The sequence below is a fragment of the Lichenostomus cassidix genome, chromosome 2, assembly GCF_008360975.1.
Source record: "Lichenostomus cassidix isolate B80296 chromosome 2, HeHo_3.0, whole genome shotgun sequence".
Classification (NCBI taxonomy): domain Eukaryota; kingdom Metazoa; phylum Chordata; class Aves; order Passeriformes; family Meliphagidae; genus Lichenostomus; species Lichenostomus cassidix.
In genome coordinates, this window is record NC_139482.1 from 108,565,522 (window position 1) to 108,582,851 (window position 17,330).

General features: G+C 38.1%; 1 protein-coding gene across 4 annotated transcripts in view; it reads right to left on the reverse strand.

Annotated features, from left to right (window-relative positions):
* Window positions 1–17,330, reverse strand: part of LOC146441950 (ras-related protein Rab-10-like) — a 35,422-nt gene that overhangs the window by 14,577 nt on the left and 3,515 nt on the right. For 2 of the 4 annotated variants that reach the window (XM_085052757.1, XM_085052758.1), the window contains exons 2-4: window positions 14,914–14,974; window positions 11,572–11,710; window positions 3,257–3,346 (exon numbers count right to left, since the gene is read on the reverse strand). In XM_085052757.1, the coding sequence (XP_084908883.1) occupies window positions 3,257–3,346; window positions 11,572–11,710; window positions 14,914–14,974 (290 nt within the window). The remainder of the gene's footprint in view (window positions 1–3,256; window positions 3,347–11,571; window positions 11,711–14,913; window positions 14,975–17,330) is intronic. The other 2 variants (XM_085052759.1, XM_085052760.1) reach the window with 1 other exon arrangement.

Below are 17,330 nucleotides of genomic sequence, written 5' to 3' on the forward strand. Positions count from 1 at the left end.
AGAGCCAAAGCTGGACACAATACTCCATGTGGCCTTGCCAGCACTAAGTAAGGGGGGTAGTATTCTCCCCAGATCTGCCATCCATTATCCTTCTAATGCAGCCCAGTATCTTTTAAGCCATGAAGGAGCACTGCAGATTTATATTCAAGCTGGTGTTCATTGTAACTCATCAGTCTTTCGCAGTAGGGCAGTGACTCATGCCTTGGATTATTCCATCACAGGTGCAAATCTTTGCACTTCATGAACTTCACAATGTTTCTGCTGGCCCAGTTCCCAAGTTTATCAAGGTCCCACAGAATTGGTGTTCTCCTGTATGGAGCACCAATAACACCCCTTAATCTGATGTCATGCAAATCTCCTTCTATCACCAGCCACATCACCAACGGAGATGTCAAACAATGTGACTGAGGCAAGGCTGACTGAGTAGTTCCCTGAACCCTCTTCCTTGACTTTTTTAAAGATACACATCATGCTGGCATCTTTCTAGTCAAAAGAGATCTCTCCCAACCATCACAATTTTTCAGGGTTGACTGACAGCTGACCAAATTATAGCAATCAGCTATTTCAGCACAATTGGGTGAACTTCATCACGTCTATGGGCGAATCCAACCTTCCCAAGCAATTTCTAATTCAAAGCTTCCCCACTGCTGGCTGACCTGCTCCTTCTCAAACCATGCTAATACATGCAGAGGCCTGAGAGCAAACTCTATTTGTAAAGACCAAAGAAAAGAAAAATCAAATCAAACAAAAAAAAACTTGAGTACTTCAGCCTTCCCTATATCATGTTGCTACATTGCCTACTACATCTATCAATACACCCACATTTTCTCTGAATGTGCACAATACTGGCCAAAGAAGATCAAAGTATGTATTTTTTTACTTTACCCTGCATATGGCTAAATTCTGTGGCAAGCAAGTCCTCCAAAAATGTAGCTCGATGGAAAAACCCCCACAGGTCCAGTGGAAAAGAAGTGGAAAGTATGAAAACATATTTGGCTACTCCCTCTCCTAAAAGACATATTCAAAGAACTATTTTTCTTTTCCTTTGGGAGCGTCTTGAATAGATCCATAAATAAAATACCTAAATACATTTACAAACCTGTGGGAAGTATGCTACTGAAAAATGACATTTTAAAATATCCTTTATAACAGTTTGGAGAACTTAAGTGAAATAAGCTCATATCTTACCTACATATAATAAGTATACATATAATAATAGCATAATAAGTAATGCTAATACTACTTCCTAGCAAAGTGCTCCCATGATTTCTTAGTGCTGAAACAGAGAGAGATGTCTGAAATATTCCTAAACTGTGCAGACATGTAAAAGATCAGTTTTGAAATTAAAAATCAGCTTCAGCTATGAAGACAGCAAAAGCAAAAAAAAAGGAAGAAAACTTTGCTTGGCTTTTTCTGTTAGAAAGATTTCATAGGAGAAAAACAGTCACATTCTACCAGGTCATACAACCTTCAACATTTTTATCTTTTAATGAAAAAGAGAATGATATTGGGGGTGAAAGGAGGAGCCCAAGAAGGTTGAGTTAAAACTTTTGTCAAAGTGAGTAAGGAGCAATTAATACCAGAAAATTATATTTCATAGTGTTAAAATTAAATATCTCATTTTCTGAGTGATCAAAATTACATAAGTTTGTACAAAATGAATTATTACATGATTTTGTACAAAAAGAAACAACAAAAAATTTTCTCAGCATTAAATTGAAATGAAATTATATACGACAGCCACTCAGTTATAACGCATTTTTACAGAAATGTCAATATAGGTGATGAGATTTCCACAGAATCTAGAGTTCTGTGCAAGAGACTGAACAGAATAACATTTACAGCTCATACTCTCAGGGTATTATGAAATACGTAACTATTAATTATTATTTGTAAAAATTAGAATCCAACTGTTTCCCCCTTTCAATAAGGACATTTTCTTCTTCAGAGTGAGAGGACACTTACTGTCTCTCTGCTAAAGGAATCATTCTCCAGTCCACTCAGTCAGACCTTTTAGCACTTGTAAATCATATTAAAAGAAGAAATAGTATAACAGAAAAGTTGCCTCTCCTCCATACAGAGGGGAAATCGAGAAAGCAGACTCACTGGGGAGAGGGTAATGATTTGTTTCAGAAAAAAAAATACTACATGAAGAGGAATTTTGGTTGCATGGTTAAGAACCCAGAAGTAAGAAAATGTCTTGGTTAATACCCTATGCAAAACCCTACTACTGCCCTCTTGTGCACATGCATCAAGTGACTCTCTAGGTTTCTGACAGTTCATCCTTTGTGTGAGAATACAGTATTTTTCAGCAGCCTTAATCCTTGTACACAGATATGGTACATTAACACTGAAAGCATCTTGTATATGAACTATGAACTGTCAGGAGTGTAATGCTGTCCAAAAGGTGATACTATTTTTTTAAAGTTCCCCAGTTTGGGTTTATATAATTGGCAAGAAGCTATCAGTGTGTTTTTCTTTAAACATGAGACATCTTGCCTGACTCACCATGCCTGAAAGCATAGCAGGAGGGTGACTTCCAAGTTCCAGAGAACAGTTGCATACAGTTTGCAGTGGCAAAATTTACTGGTATATAGGACACACTCTCCTGCAATATTTAGTCATTATCCCAATTTCTTCTGTCATAGCATGGCTTCTGAGTTTCCTCACTGGCTCTCACTTTTGCCATTCCCTTTAAAACAGCACTCCCCACTTAGTAAGTTCTTCCCCTACCTATGGTCAGCAGCTATAAACTAACTCTACTGTAGTCTCAGCAATACATCACATACACAATTATGGGGAGCTGGATGCTCAGTATCTGTCCAATCTTATTTAAGGCTATTCACAGACAATGAAGATCACTTTGCACAGGCTTCCAGAATAGCTCTTTATAGTCAGACTGCAGCAAAAATATCACTGATGGGTGGTATCAGAAAAATTATGCAGAATGTATTACATTTTAGTATTCCACATTACAATAGTACTCTGAAAATGCAGACTCTATGAGATTTCTACTGTAGCACCTGAAACTTTTAAAATACATTTTAACCTTAAAAAAAAAAAATCAGTATTCTAAAGAGATCTGCTAGGAATTTACTTAATGCATTTCTAACACTCCAGAACTCCACAACTGTTCTTCTAGAGCAAGTCCTAATAGAATTTTTGGAATTCAGGAGCTTTTTACCATTTTCAGTTTAACAGCTCACAGTCACATACTAAGATACTCAGGAGGACCCAAAGAAAGTACCAAAGATACCTTTTCTCCTTTCTCTTTTGGAACTACCCGTTCTGACTCCTTATCACACTTGTTGCCCAACAGTATTACGTCCACTTCATCACCTGCTTTCTAAAAGAGAACCAGCATTAATAAGTATCAAGTAAGAAAAAAAGCAAACAACAAAAGCCCTTCACCTTCAGCTCATGTTAACCTTCAGCACTCCATTTCCTTGCAAGTAAAGGCTAAATTGTGTCCTGACCTTCATATAGACAAATATTTTCCAGCAGTTACTGGGATTTAGAGAAAAACAGAAAGATTGTAAAGACCAGAAAAGAGCCACTTAGAAGTGCCACGTATAATTTCCAACCCCTTTCGTAAGATATAAAGTACATGGTGCATGGGCACCATCTTCTGATGAATGCTCCATCTTGAGGCTTTAAAGTGACTGGAAATGTCCTGAATTCACAGACACTGCCCTCCTTAAAGTAATAGATTCATGGATTAGCATATGACTCTGGTCTACATCCAGCACTCACAAGTAAAAGGGAAGGAATTTGCTGCACCTGAAAGAGCACCTCTCTGTGCTTCACTTTTGCACACAGACAGTAAAATTACTTTCAAAGTGTTCAAACTCAACATAAAAGTCTGATTATTCCAAGACACTAGGAAGAAGGCAATAGATTTTTAATGAAGTAAAATTTAAAACCCTCATTGATTCCAAAAGGAAGAAAAATCTACCTTTTTGACCTTGTCTCCATCCCCATTCCTCTAAACCACTCACATGCATGATGACTGTGAAATGCACTGGGTTTTTTACATCAGTGTTATTTTAAGATAAGTTATTGTAACTACACGTGACTGGAATAATGACAAGGAAAGGGAACAGTTCTGCAACAGCATGTGGAATTTGGAAACTGACATTTGTTGTGGAAATCAATATTTAAAACCACTTTTGATGCTTAAATGGAGGAAACTGAGGGTCTTCATTACAAACAATTGAAGCTAATGTGGTCTGATGCCATGGCTTTTATTCCGGAGGTACATGCTCACACAGCTTCCCTGATGACTCAAAAAGCCTGGTCTCAGGCTGCAGATCTCCCTACAGGGAATTTGATGAAATCTCTGATCTCTGTCAAATCCTTAACTTTTGTAACTTTGCCATAAGACAAAATCTGTCAGAATCATACAGAGAAAAACCCCTGTTCATTACAGGATAACAGAACATTATTTTTAGTCTATTTCTACTTTTACAGCTATTTGACAACCTCATCAGTAGGCATAATTTAATATTAAGGAACACTATTTCTTTTTTTTTAATCCATTCTCCTCTTCCATTCTGAAATAAGTCAGATAGACTTATTTCATACCCACAGTTTATGTTCAAGATAATGCAGTATTAAAATGAAGTAAATTTCATAAGAGTGTGAAGTGCAGGCCTAAAATAATGAATTAATCTAACCTGCATTAATAGACCAAAATGTTGGCTGTTTCAGAATGCATTGAAGCTTCACTCATTAAGATCAGTGGCTCTCCTACATAAAATCACATACATCAGTCCCAAAATAGAGTAAATAGACAATTTAGTCTCATTCTATAATCAACTTTGAATTCAGAAGACTTAAGGTTGATGAAGGTTTTAAAAGTGACATTTGACTTCACTCTGAAGTTAAAAGTGTAGAGGGAAATACTTGCATACTGCATGTACAAACCCACTGAATTAATTCTGTAACTTAATTTCTGTATAAACAACACAAATTTTTGCAGTAAGAATGTTCTTTCTAAACAGCTTCAAACAATAACAAAATTTAAACAAGATTTGAGGTACCAGGCCTTTCAGTGTCTATTTAACAGTACTACTAATCACAATTTCTGCAAATAAGTACTATTTCTACGTCACTATAATGTATTAATGTATTTTCACTTTATCTGGATCCTTCGCCAAAGCACTTACACTTCTCCTTTTTTAAAGATGGTATCTTGCAGTTTCTTACATTTAGAAAACTGAAGATTGTAAGTCAAAATTATATCCATTTTAAATTCTGAAAACTGATAATGTGTGAAGTCTTAAAAAATTAACTCAATACGACTGTGCAGAAGTTTGACCGTATGCTCAGCTAGCATAAAAACTGCATGGGTACACTGATTTGAACTGGCCAAAAATATGGCTTTTCAGTGCTTCCAAAAGTTCACTGTATATTTTCATATGCTGTTATTTATAGCTCAGGAATAAGCTTTCCAAATGCAAAATCTAGAGCTAAAAAGACAATGGTTATTTTACAGCTGTTAAAATCCTATTATGCAAGTCAGCACTGAGTAAGCTCACAGACTCAGAAAAAATATTATGGAGAAGTACTATTAAAAATTTCATCAATTTCATCCAGGCAAAAATAATTTTTTTTTCTCAGATAAAGTTCTGCTCTGGTATCTCAAAAATACCCATTTTTGATTCATTCTCTGTTTTTCTTTGGATTTTAACATTTCAAAGTTCACATTTTACTAAATGTTAAAATAAATATAATCTGAACCTGGAGAATACCTACACTATTTTATTTTGAAAAGGAAAACATCAGCACTATATTTGTCTGAAAAAAAATGGAACCAAGAGATTTACTGAGACTGACCACGTTTTCTGAAATGTTAGGCACAGTTTGGAGTCACCAGGTTTTGGCAGAAGGGATTTTCTTCCACTGGGTTCCCAGGCAGGAGGATCTGGCAGCAGCAGGAGCCAGGCTGCTCTGAGCAGTGGCCACGGGAGGGAGCAGCAGCAGAGCCTCAAGCTCAGCGGTGCCACATCCTGGACTCGGAACACTGGACACTCACATCACAGTACCACAGCCTCTTTAGCACACTACTGCTGGGATCACCCACCTGTGCCCTCAGCCTACTGCTTAATGTCCACCTAGCCAGGTAAACACACAACCTGACTATGTGGCTTTGAACAGAAATCAAAATGCAGAAGGGAAAATACATTGCTCATCCCTTTTGTAAGTAATTTCTTTGGGGGTTTGGGGTTTTTTGGTGGGTTTTTTTTTTTTTTTTTCCTAATATTAGGTCATTCTTTTTTTTCTGCAGTTTTTATTTTCCAGAAGTGCTGTGAATTAATGTGAATATGAAAAGTAGCAGACACCTTTTCTATAAGAGAACTACACCATATCTGCGTAGTTACAGGTTATTGGAAGAAACTATCCCTTCACTTTTTAAACGGTGAGCACAGACCTATCACAAATGACCTTAACTTCCCCTGCAGCAAACTGACCATGATGATTATGAGCTCATCCAGACTCCTTGTTGTATAAAGCTATCTATCCAGTGATCCATCTTCCAGAACACCACTTTGTCCCTTCACCACACTTCCAGGGCATAGTTGGGAAGGGCTGTGTGATTTAGATACTCATTTATGACAGTCAGAAAAAGCAATGGAAGTTTCTTTGTAGGTTTGTTTGTTTTGAGCTTTTTGAAACAATGAAACTGAGAACCCAGACCTGATAAATACACTATGGCAATACTTAAATAGTCTGTATTTGAAGAAGAAATGTAGCATTAATATATTTTTTCACATCTGAAGATGTACATTGTCAAATGTCAAGATGAAGGCAGAGCTGGAGAAGGCAATAAAACTGGGAAGCCTCTTACTCACTAGACAATGACACTAGAACTTTACCCTTTATGATATTGAAGAACCATTTGTTAGGAACAGATTGTCCTCAGAGTCTCTTTGAAAGCATCATGTGGGCAGCACTCCCATTAGGACTGCCATACACGTCTCATTCCACATATTTTCCTAAGTGCCACCTTATGACCTCAGCTATAAATGCCTGGTTTCCAAGACTTCAGTGGAAATAAACGAATGATAGAATTTATTTGTCTATTAGCAAATTTAGAAGGCAGTAGATATAAACAAATTTATCCCAAAACCAACCTAGGACTACAGATAAACCAATTTAGTAAAATGACAAGAACAAGAATTTTAAGTTCTAATCAGAGCCATAATGACAAACCTATTTATGAACTGGGACAATTAAATCTTTTGACATCAAGCTTTCCCATATGAGGAAGGAAAATTCAGAAGAGTTTGAAGTCAAATTTACATTTGGAAAACAGTTTGCTGTGCTGCTTTTATTTAAGCATGATGCAGAAACACTGAAAGACAGTCCAGTCTCCCAAATGCACCAGAAGAACCAAACCAAAGAAGGGCACTATGCAGAAATGCCAGCAACTCAACAAACAACCCATACAGTTTATATCCTGATTGAGGAGTCACTTCTTCAGGCAGGACAAATAGATTCCAAGTAATGTATTCCAAGAACACTAAACTACTGTCACCAAGACCTGCATGAGAAAATTATCTTCCCCATGCAGAAAATCCTGTGACGGCAGAGAATTTCCCACACAGAGATAATTGTTAGAAGCTGGTAACACCACCTTAATGGCCACACCAGGAGAATAGCACAATTAAAACCAATCCAAGGTATTTAGAAGTAAACTAGGACCTACCATTTATGTCAGCAATTTTTGGAGATCCAGATACCATGTGTGAATAATGGAGTGATTTAGGTTGGCATGGACTTCTGGAAGTGAGCTGGACTAATCCCCTGCTCAAAGGTGGGCCAACTTCAAAACCAGGTCAGGCTGCTCAAGGCTCTGTTGAATGAGGTTTTAAGTATCTCCTTTACGTGATCCTCTCTGGGCACCTATTTGAGCATTTGAACACTCCATTGTGAAGAACTTTTTGCCAATTTTAGTTGCAATCTCCTTCAAAACATCCTGGAAAGAACTGTTTTCTGCACATGGATTTGGTACATGGCTGCTTGTATTTAACTTTCAAAGGCCAAACAGAACCAGCCTTTCAGAACAGGAGCATGCAATAACTAAAAGCCATGCCAGCAGACAAGAGAAACACTTTAATAAATTGGACATAACCTCCAAACCTACACGTAAAGAATGGTTTCAGGTTCTAAAATTATCTAACTCCTGCAATTATCATGCTCCTAATGAATGCATTACAAATCCAATATCCCTATATTGGATTTGCCAATAATGTCCTAAGATATTAATCTGTGAGTGAGTGTATTTTTCTAGTAAGCTTTTTAAGTACAGTCATTTACTTAGTTTCCTCTAGTTCTGAATTCAAATTTTACAGCAATACAGATGTGGCAGCATATTTGTTTCTTAAACTTCCTTGGACAATAATTCATTTTTAATAGTAAAGCTGCTGTATTCCACACTTAAAATAACTGAAGTATAATGAGAACATTACTGGTAATCTGATTATAATTGCACTGACTGGCCAGTTTTTATAAAATCAATGGGAGTTTTTACGAATGCTAAATTGCCTGGATTGTTATTTTCAGCTGTTGCAAAAATGCCTTAGCACACTGAACATATCTTTTTAAAACTTCCTGTTTAAAATCTTTCTGTGCAAAGAACCAAAAAATGAGAGTATAGTGTAATAACTGAACTGCTTAAAAAATTCCTGTTTGACTGGTTCAGGTGCAAGCTTTACATTACCCAATAGTCTGGTATTAAGTGAAACTTGTATTCTCTGTTTCCCTTTATAAAACATATTTATTTTTTCTATGCTTGCATATTTAAATGGTGCTGCAGCAACAGTCACTTTGATTCTGGGCATTTGAAGGGAATTAAATACTGGTTTGCATTCACAGACCAAAGCAAATGCAAGGAATGTCACCGACCTCCAGGAAGTAATTAATTTTCATGAAATGCCCTGTGTTTTAACAGTTATTGCTTAAAAACATTTCTTTTGCAATGAATGGCCCCATATATTTTCACCAAGACACTTCAGAAATTGATATCCCACTAGGACTAAATTAAATTTTTTATTACTATCTAGCTCTATTACAACACTAATTGCTAGTTTTGAGATTGGTACAATCAATCATGCAATTTACATTCCTAGAAATTGTTTTAGATTGAGTATTTTTCCATTTTTTAAACTTTAACCTAACAAAGTACCTTCAGGGGTTAAGATTAAACAGTCTAAGTATTAATAGCTTGAGTACATTTACACGAAAGCTTTTAAATGTCACAAACACAGAGCAGGCTTGTGCAGGTGTCATTTCCTGATTGACTAAAGCAGATCTAAGGCTGCATGGTGGCCACAGGAGTTAGTCCCATCCTTCTATCCTTCTCTCCACCCTAGCCATACAGCCCTACTACCTTCTTGGTGCTTATGGTTGTGCACTGAATCCCACTGAATCAACCACCCAGCTGATCAAATTGAAGATGACAGAACAAAATGACCCCTTTGGAGCCAGTGTGAAGACAGACCAATAGATAGATAGATAGATAGATAGATGATAGATATAGATAGATAGATAGATAGATAGATGATAGATATAGATAGATAGATGATGGATGATAGATGGATATATGCAGATAATCTACATTTTCAGTTTCAGGTAACAGTAAACCTGCTATCATACTGTTTGCTGAGCTAAATATTTGTTAACCATGAAACTGTACAACCAGTAGCATACCTAGCTGTGTCCTTTGTTTGGCCAACAGAGGAAGGGCATGTACTTTTCTTAACAAAATAATAAAACAGATGTGTTAGTTTAAAGTGAGTGCAGCCAAGCCAGTAAGAATTGTGTGTCATTGAATCTCCTTTGTAACACAGTACTAAAGTTAGGTTCTGTTGCCACTGTGACTTTTAAGATGGCTCTAAGGTCAAGAATAATGATGTACTAGGTCACCAGAGTAATGTTTTTAATAATGAGATAATATGAATATAATGTTTTACCAAGAGTCTAAGATATCCCATGTATGTATTACTGGATATATGACCACGTGTAGTTCATTAATTCAGCTGTACACTGATGCTGTGAAGAGAGAAAATAATGCATTCAAGGGTTTTATTTCAAGCCCCCTTTTCCAAGAAGAACTCTCTCATCCATCACGTCATATCCACACCAAATCACGAGAGTATTAAAAAACCTGCCTGAAAGGTTACTTGATTTTAATCAACAAAGAGCACTACCTTGCTTGGATTCTTACACAAGCACACAATTCCATAGGAATGCTAACTACAAACTGCCCTGCTACTGCTGAGGGGCAATCTCACTGCTCCCTACAGCCTCCTGAGGAGGGGAAATAGAGAGAATGATGCTAATCTCTTTTCCCTGGTATCAAGAGACAGGACATGTGGGAATGGCTCAAAGTTGTGCCAGGGAGATTCAGAAGGAACATTAGGAAGCATTAGGACATTAGGAAGCATTTCTTTACTGAGAAGGTGGTGAAACACTGCAACAGACCTCCTAGGGAGATGGTCCACTCCGCAAGCCAAGTTAAGAGGCATTTGGACAATGCCCTTAATAATATTTTAACTTCTGGTCACCCTTACGTGGTCAGGCAGCTGGACTAGATGATCCCTGAAGGTCCCTTACAGCTGAGCTATTCTAAAACTGACTTGCCTCTATCTAATAGAGAACACATCAAGGGAGACCTAGCAAAACAGACTTGGAATACAGGGTTACAGGCAGCTGAATGATCTCATCTCTAAGGCCTTGCCCACTCCTCCCTTCCTTGACATTGCTCCCACATATTCTTCTTCTGGCCTTCCTACTCCTACTTGTTTACCTTGCTCCAACTCCAGTAAGTGTCAGACCTTTCTATGAGTCTCTTAAACTCACTGATGGAGAAGAAAAAACGCTGAACTTTTTTTGCTGTTAGTTTTCTACCACATTAGGAAGTCAGAGTGAAGCACAGAGGACTCTGACAAGCTTCAGTGGGAACACATCCCCCCTCTGGCAGCCATGTGCTGTTGAATCACTTCCTATGTTACATGAAAATGTATTTCTGGCTGCAGCACCACGAGCAGCTGAGCTAACCAAACAGCTTCCCACCCCACTTCCTCCCTATTGAAACCATCCTCTCAAGGAATACCCAGCAAGGACAAAGAGGATATTTAATTCCTTTGATCTTGGGATGAGGTAACTACACTGAAGTAATGAAATTAGGAAAGGGAAGTCACTGACTGTGATACGGAATTTTGATATGGAATCTAATTGAAATCCCGGGATGAGCTCATGGATAATGACCTGTGCATAGCCACACCAGTGACAAGAGCACCAGAACTCAGCATGCACAAAGCTGGATTGGAAGCTATGTTTTAGAAGTACTTCAGAAAACATTCCTCCATCACCATGAGCTTGTCTAAATATACACTGTGTTCCAGTTTCAGATAACAGTAATTCTACTATCATACTGTGTGCTGAGTCAAATGCAAGAAGTTCTGGTTAGAAACATACAGGAACAAGAATACATCTCATGCAGTCATTTAAAATGACACATCAATTACCTTCATTGAGAGATCAACCACTGACAGATATATTTACCTCATATATGTCACTCATCCACATTGTTATACTTTGAAAACTCTTCAGATTTGTGATGTCATATACGAGAACAAAGCCTTGTGCACCACGGAAATAGCTGGTACTAAGTGTATGGAATCGTTCCTGGCCAGCAGTATCCCTGAAGGAAATTGCAACAATCACACACACACAAACAAACAAACAAACAAAAAAGAGATGATCAAACAGCAGAATCCCCAAGAAAGAATCCTTTACTTTAAGGAATATTGCCCAAATTTTAAATTATGTACTCTAACATGAAAAGAACAAGAAAAAATACAGATGAGAGAAAATCTGGGTGCCAGCTATAGCAGTATAAGAAATACACTGGAAATTTATCCTGAATAATACAGCCCTACTAGGAAAGCCAAGCCAGTGGCTGAAATCTGAGAGTAATGTCAAGCCCACCATTCCTTCTTTATATACATAATAATTAGGATCAGTACAACTCAGGTGATTAAAAAAAAACCAAACATCAGATGACATCCCCATATTCTGACAACCCCTTTGTAAACTGTCACACACACAGCAAGCTGGTTTAGATGGAAGACAGGTTTTATGAAAAAAAACCCATAAAATACATGGACACAGAGATTCCTACACATAACAGAATGGTGTGCCAAAACCTGAGGAAATGAACACAAATAGAGTCCCTCAATCTGCTTCAGATGTTGGCTGCAAAGTATCACACCTGAAATGTTTCTACACTAATACACCAAGCAAGAAGAACAAAGGAGACAAGCTCCAAGCTTTGGCCCACTCCCAGAGACTTGAATCACTGGCATAAGTGAAACTGCTGGGAAATAAGATAAGTAAGGAAGGTGTATGCCTAGTGGAAGCAAAGTCAGGTGACATGGGAAGAATACAGAGGTGCTGCCTCCCACTGCAGGGCAAAAATTTGTGCAGCCAAAGCTCAACTGGAGCTGAAGCTGCCAGAAATGTGGGAGACAACAAAAAGTTTTTTCAAATATATGAATGGCAAAAGGCAGTGTAGAAATAACATTGTCCTGTTAGAAGATGAAGATGGTCACCTCACCAACAGGGACATGGACAAGGCAGAGCTGTTTAACAACTTCTTTGCCTCTGTTTTCAACACAGATGGCAGACCAAAGGGGTCTCAGCACCCTGAGCCGGAGGATCATGACTGTGAGAATGATCAAATCCCAGTCGACCCTGAAATTGTGTGGGATCTGCTTCTCTAGCTGGATCCCTACAACTCGATGAGACCTGACTGGATTCATCTGAAAATTCTCAAAAAGCGGGCTGATGTCATTGCAAAGCCTCTCTCAGTTTTTGAGCAGTCTTGGGAGTCCCAGCTGACTGGAAGCTGGGTAAAGTGGTCACAATTTTTCAAGAAGGGCAAGACCCTGGAAATTACAGGCCTGTAAGTCTTACTTCAGTGTCCAGTAAAACAATGAAAAATATGATTCTGGGAGATACTGAGAAACACCTGGAAGACAACACAATCATTGGTCACAGCTGGAACAGCTTCATGAGGGCAAAGTGCTGCTTGTTGAACCTGATTTCCTTCTAAAACACAGTAATTCACCTAGTTGATTTAGGAAAGCCAACAGGTAAGATCTCGTTGAACTTCAGCAAAGCTTTTGATACTGTCTCTCACAGTACCTTCCAGACAAAATGTCCAGCACACAGTCAGATAACTGTATAAGGCGATGGGTGAGCAACTGGCTCACAGGTCAGGCAACAAAGGGTTACAGTGAATGGGGTGATACCAGGCTGGTGTTCAGTCACTAGTGAGGTTCCACAGAGCTCCATGCTCAGCCCTGTGCTCTTCAACATCTTCATTAACCACCTAGATGCAGGACTGGAAGGGATACTAAGTAAGTTGGCCAAAGACAGTAAATTGGGAACAGCTTTTGACTCCCTCCAGAGCAGAGAGACCTTGATAAATCAGAGGACTGGGCAATCACTTGCTTGAAGTTTAACAACAGTGAAAGCTGGATTCTGCACCTGGGACAGGGCAATCCTGGTTGTGTGCACAGACTGGGGAATGAGATGCTGGAAAGCAGAGATGCAGAAAGGGACCTGGGTGTCCTGGTCAATGGCAAGTTGAATGTGAGTCAGCAGTGCCCTGGCAGCCAGGAGGGCCAACCCTGTCCTGGGGGCATCAGGCACAGAATTGCCAGCTGGGCAAGGGAGGGGATTGTCCTGCTCTGCTCTGCACTGGGGCAGAGGGCTCACCTTGAGTGCTGGGGGCAGTTTTGGGCACCACAATATAAAAAAGACATTGAGGTCTTAGCGATCATCCAAAGGAGGGCCATGAGAATAGGGGAAGCAATACAGGGAGTGGCTGAGGTCACTTGGTTTGTTCAGTCTGGAGAAGAGGAGACTGAAGGGAGACCTCATTGCAATCTGCAACTTCCTCACAAGGGGAAGTAGAGGGGCAGACACTGATCTCTTCGCTCCCATGATCAGTGACAGGACTTGAGGATGGCCTGAAGCTGAGTCGGGGCCACGCAGGCTGGATATCAGGAAAAGGTTTTTCACCCAGAGGGTGGCTGGGCACTGGAACAGGCCCCACAGGGAAGTGGTCACAGCACCAAGCCTGACAGAGCTCAAGAAGCATTTGGACAACGCTCTCAGGCACACGGTGTGATTTTTGGTGTCCTGTGCAAGGCCAGAAGTTAGACTCAATGATCCTGATGGGTTGCTTCCAATTCAGCATATTCTATGATTGTATGAATTATGCCTTAAAGAAAGCTGTAAACATGCCTCTAATACTTTTGTATTAAAGCCTGAGATGGAGTAACTGCAGATCCAGTACTGGTCAGATAATTCACATACAGATTTACTCCTTGAGAAGTTAAACACTGGTAAATAGATATAATCTTCAGTATTAGATGCCTGGAGAGCCGGCTGTCAGAAGCCCTACACACCCTTTAGAAAAAATTCCAAACCAAAAAATAGTGTATGCTCCCAAAGATTCATCTTCTCTAAAGTAACTTCTCTTGGTGACCCTTTTGAACATACATTTGGTGGGTAATGAAATATAACATCATCTTGCTTTGTCACTTCCATCGATACAATATTTCCTATACAAATAAATACACCCCATTTGGATCACAGATCTACATTTGCTTGTATGCTGCAAGTTTTATTGTTAAAGCAACACACTGAGAACCCTCTTTTTAACTTACGTTAGCTGCTGCAAAAAATGTACTCTTCTAGGCTAAATTCAAATTTTAAAATTACCTAGTAGGAACACCTGCACATTACCAAGACACACAATTAAAAGTTGATGAGATATTTCATGTCATAATGCAATTTAGTTGGCTTTCTTTTGTGATACTAATTAAAACTTACCATATTTGAAGTTTCACTCTTGTATCATTAAACATTACTGTCTTTACTTTAAAATCAATGCCTAGAAGAAAAAAAGAAAATCTGTTACATTTCTTATAATAAAATGGATTCCCTTTGAAGATGGTTTCTCAGCTCTAGTTATCACGCAATTTCAAACAGAAAGTGAAAAGGAACAATACCATAGAAAGAATAACTAGCCAACCATATACATTCAAAATGGAAGTTGTAAAAGGAAATTATTCTGTGCTGAAAGCAACTATGTGCCAATACATTGCACAAATACAATTCAAAGCAATGCCAATACCAAGCAAAGAAGGGACAGGTCAAAGCAAAGGTGCAGATACTCTGAAACTACAAGTATTACTATGGATTGGCAAGGGACATGACAGCAGTTTCATGGCCTATGCACATATTGGTACATTGTGCAAATATATTGGTGGTTTTCAAGAGCATGGCAGCTATGAATGGAAAGGTAAAAATGCTTACGAAGCTCTCACATGTGCAACACCATTTTTCTGTCCTTACTTCCAAATCCCTAAAAAAACTATCCAGGGTTACATGAGCAGAAATAGGAACTGGCTGTACTCATTAAATGCAAAGACAAACATACATGGGATTTAATTCAAAATGAAGAGGATTGGCTCTACAGCCTAAACCAGATCCAGAAAGCCAATGCTAAAAGCAAGATTTAACACTTAAAATCAGTGCAGAATGTTGTCTCTACACATACTACAGATCCTTCCTCAAAGATATTTTCCTTATGATTTATAGTGTTTTCCCTTATTAAGTCATTAAATTAGAACTCCAAATGTGTTAGATGATACCTAGATTTATGAGCTGTTGAAGTTCCAATATTAAAATTAGAACCTGCTAGCTATGAACTGCTATCTTAGAGTGACATATTTTCGCAGAGTAAACAATGGTTTCCCCTATTACTTCATTGCTGAAGTTTGAAATACCAGTTGACAATTTCTCTGATTGCTGTTTTTCCCCCAATGAAAAGCAATTAGGCTCTTTTTGTCAATTATATTACGAGAAGTTAAGGTAACATTGTGACAGCTAATAATACTGTGTGGTCAAAATTCCATAAAATCAAACTATAGCTACTTAAAAGGACAGTGGCTTTTCACCTGTAGTAATGCCATTTGAAAGAACCAGATAGATTGAAAAATCACAAAAGTTATAAGTTAATACCACTGTACTGATTTCTGTAAGAATGTGCAAGTCAAGTTACTTTATCAAAAAAAAAGCACCCATGGCAGCAAAGCAAAAACGCAACAGAGGAAATGCTCCCTTCCTTTGTACTGACAGATGTATTGTGCACAAAATTTTGGCAGGTACACTCTCACATGCATGCACCCACATGCCCTCTCAATGCTATTAACATTTTTTCTGTGTATGTGGTAAGGGAATTGAGGTGGATTAAAAAAATTATTATGATAATCATGTCCTTCACTTGATGAATTTTCATTGAAGCTTCAATGAAAAGGAAAGATGAAATAATATAATTGGTATCTGTAATTAATATTACACAAGCTTCCTTGATGGAATTAATAATGTCAGAAGGAAATGTAATTTAAGTAAAATTTGCTCATGTAAGGTGAAATTCCAACGTGATGGAAAACATTTGCTCCGGAAATTCACATGGTTTTGTTTAATTATCTGTATCATTTTCTACAACTGATGTTGGAGCAGTTGAGAGGGACAGTATACACTGGGAGGTTGGAACGTCACTTTCAAATGGTGCATTGGGAATACAGCAAAAAATTATAAGGCAGACAGGGATTCCCAGAACTATAGGAAAAGTTCTTAGTTGACATACATTTTAATAATAAATTACTATAAGCTTTTAAAAAAATTTATTTATAAAAAGGGAAGCAGAGTGCTGAATCAGACTAAAACTTAATCTAAATTAAAATCAGGCATATTGACTTCTTAAGTCAACTTCAAAATTTATTGACCTAAAAGGTCAATGAATGTTAGTGAAAAACAGAAGTCAATATGTTCTGCATGCATGAATTGTTCATGTCTTTATATGAAATTTCCAGCAAACTTAGCAAATTGGAAAGACAGAAAAGAAAAATGAGATACACAATGCCAAGGACAGCTCACGGATTTCAGATGCTTTTAGGTCTACCTGGTATACAACATGATCAACAAAACAAAGCAAGCATTGATTACAGATCTTGAGATAAATGTTATTGGAATGCAACAGCATGTACTTGCTTCTTTTAAGCTGTCAAATAAAACAAAGAAGGGGGATGAATGGTGCAAGTTCAAATTCTGGTTGTTATTTCCAACTTTTACAGCAATTAAATTAATTTCTTTTCTTCATATTTAGAAGAGTAAATAATGCCCATATTAGGACTGAAGCACCTTAAAGACAATTAGGACTAAAAAGCATAAAAATAGTCAGC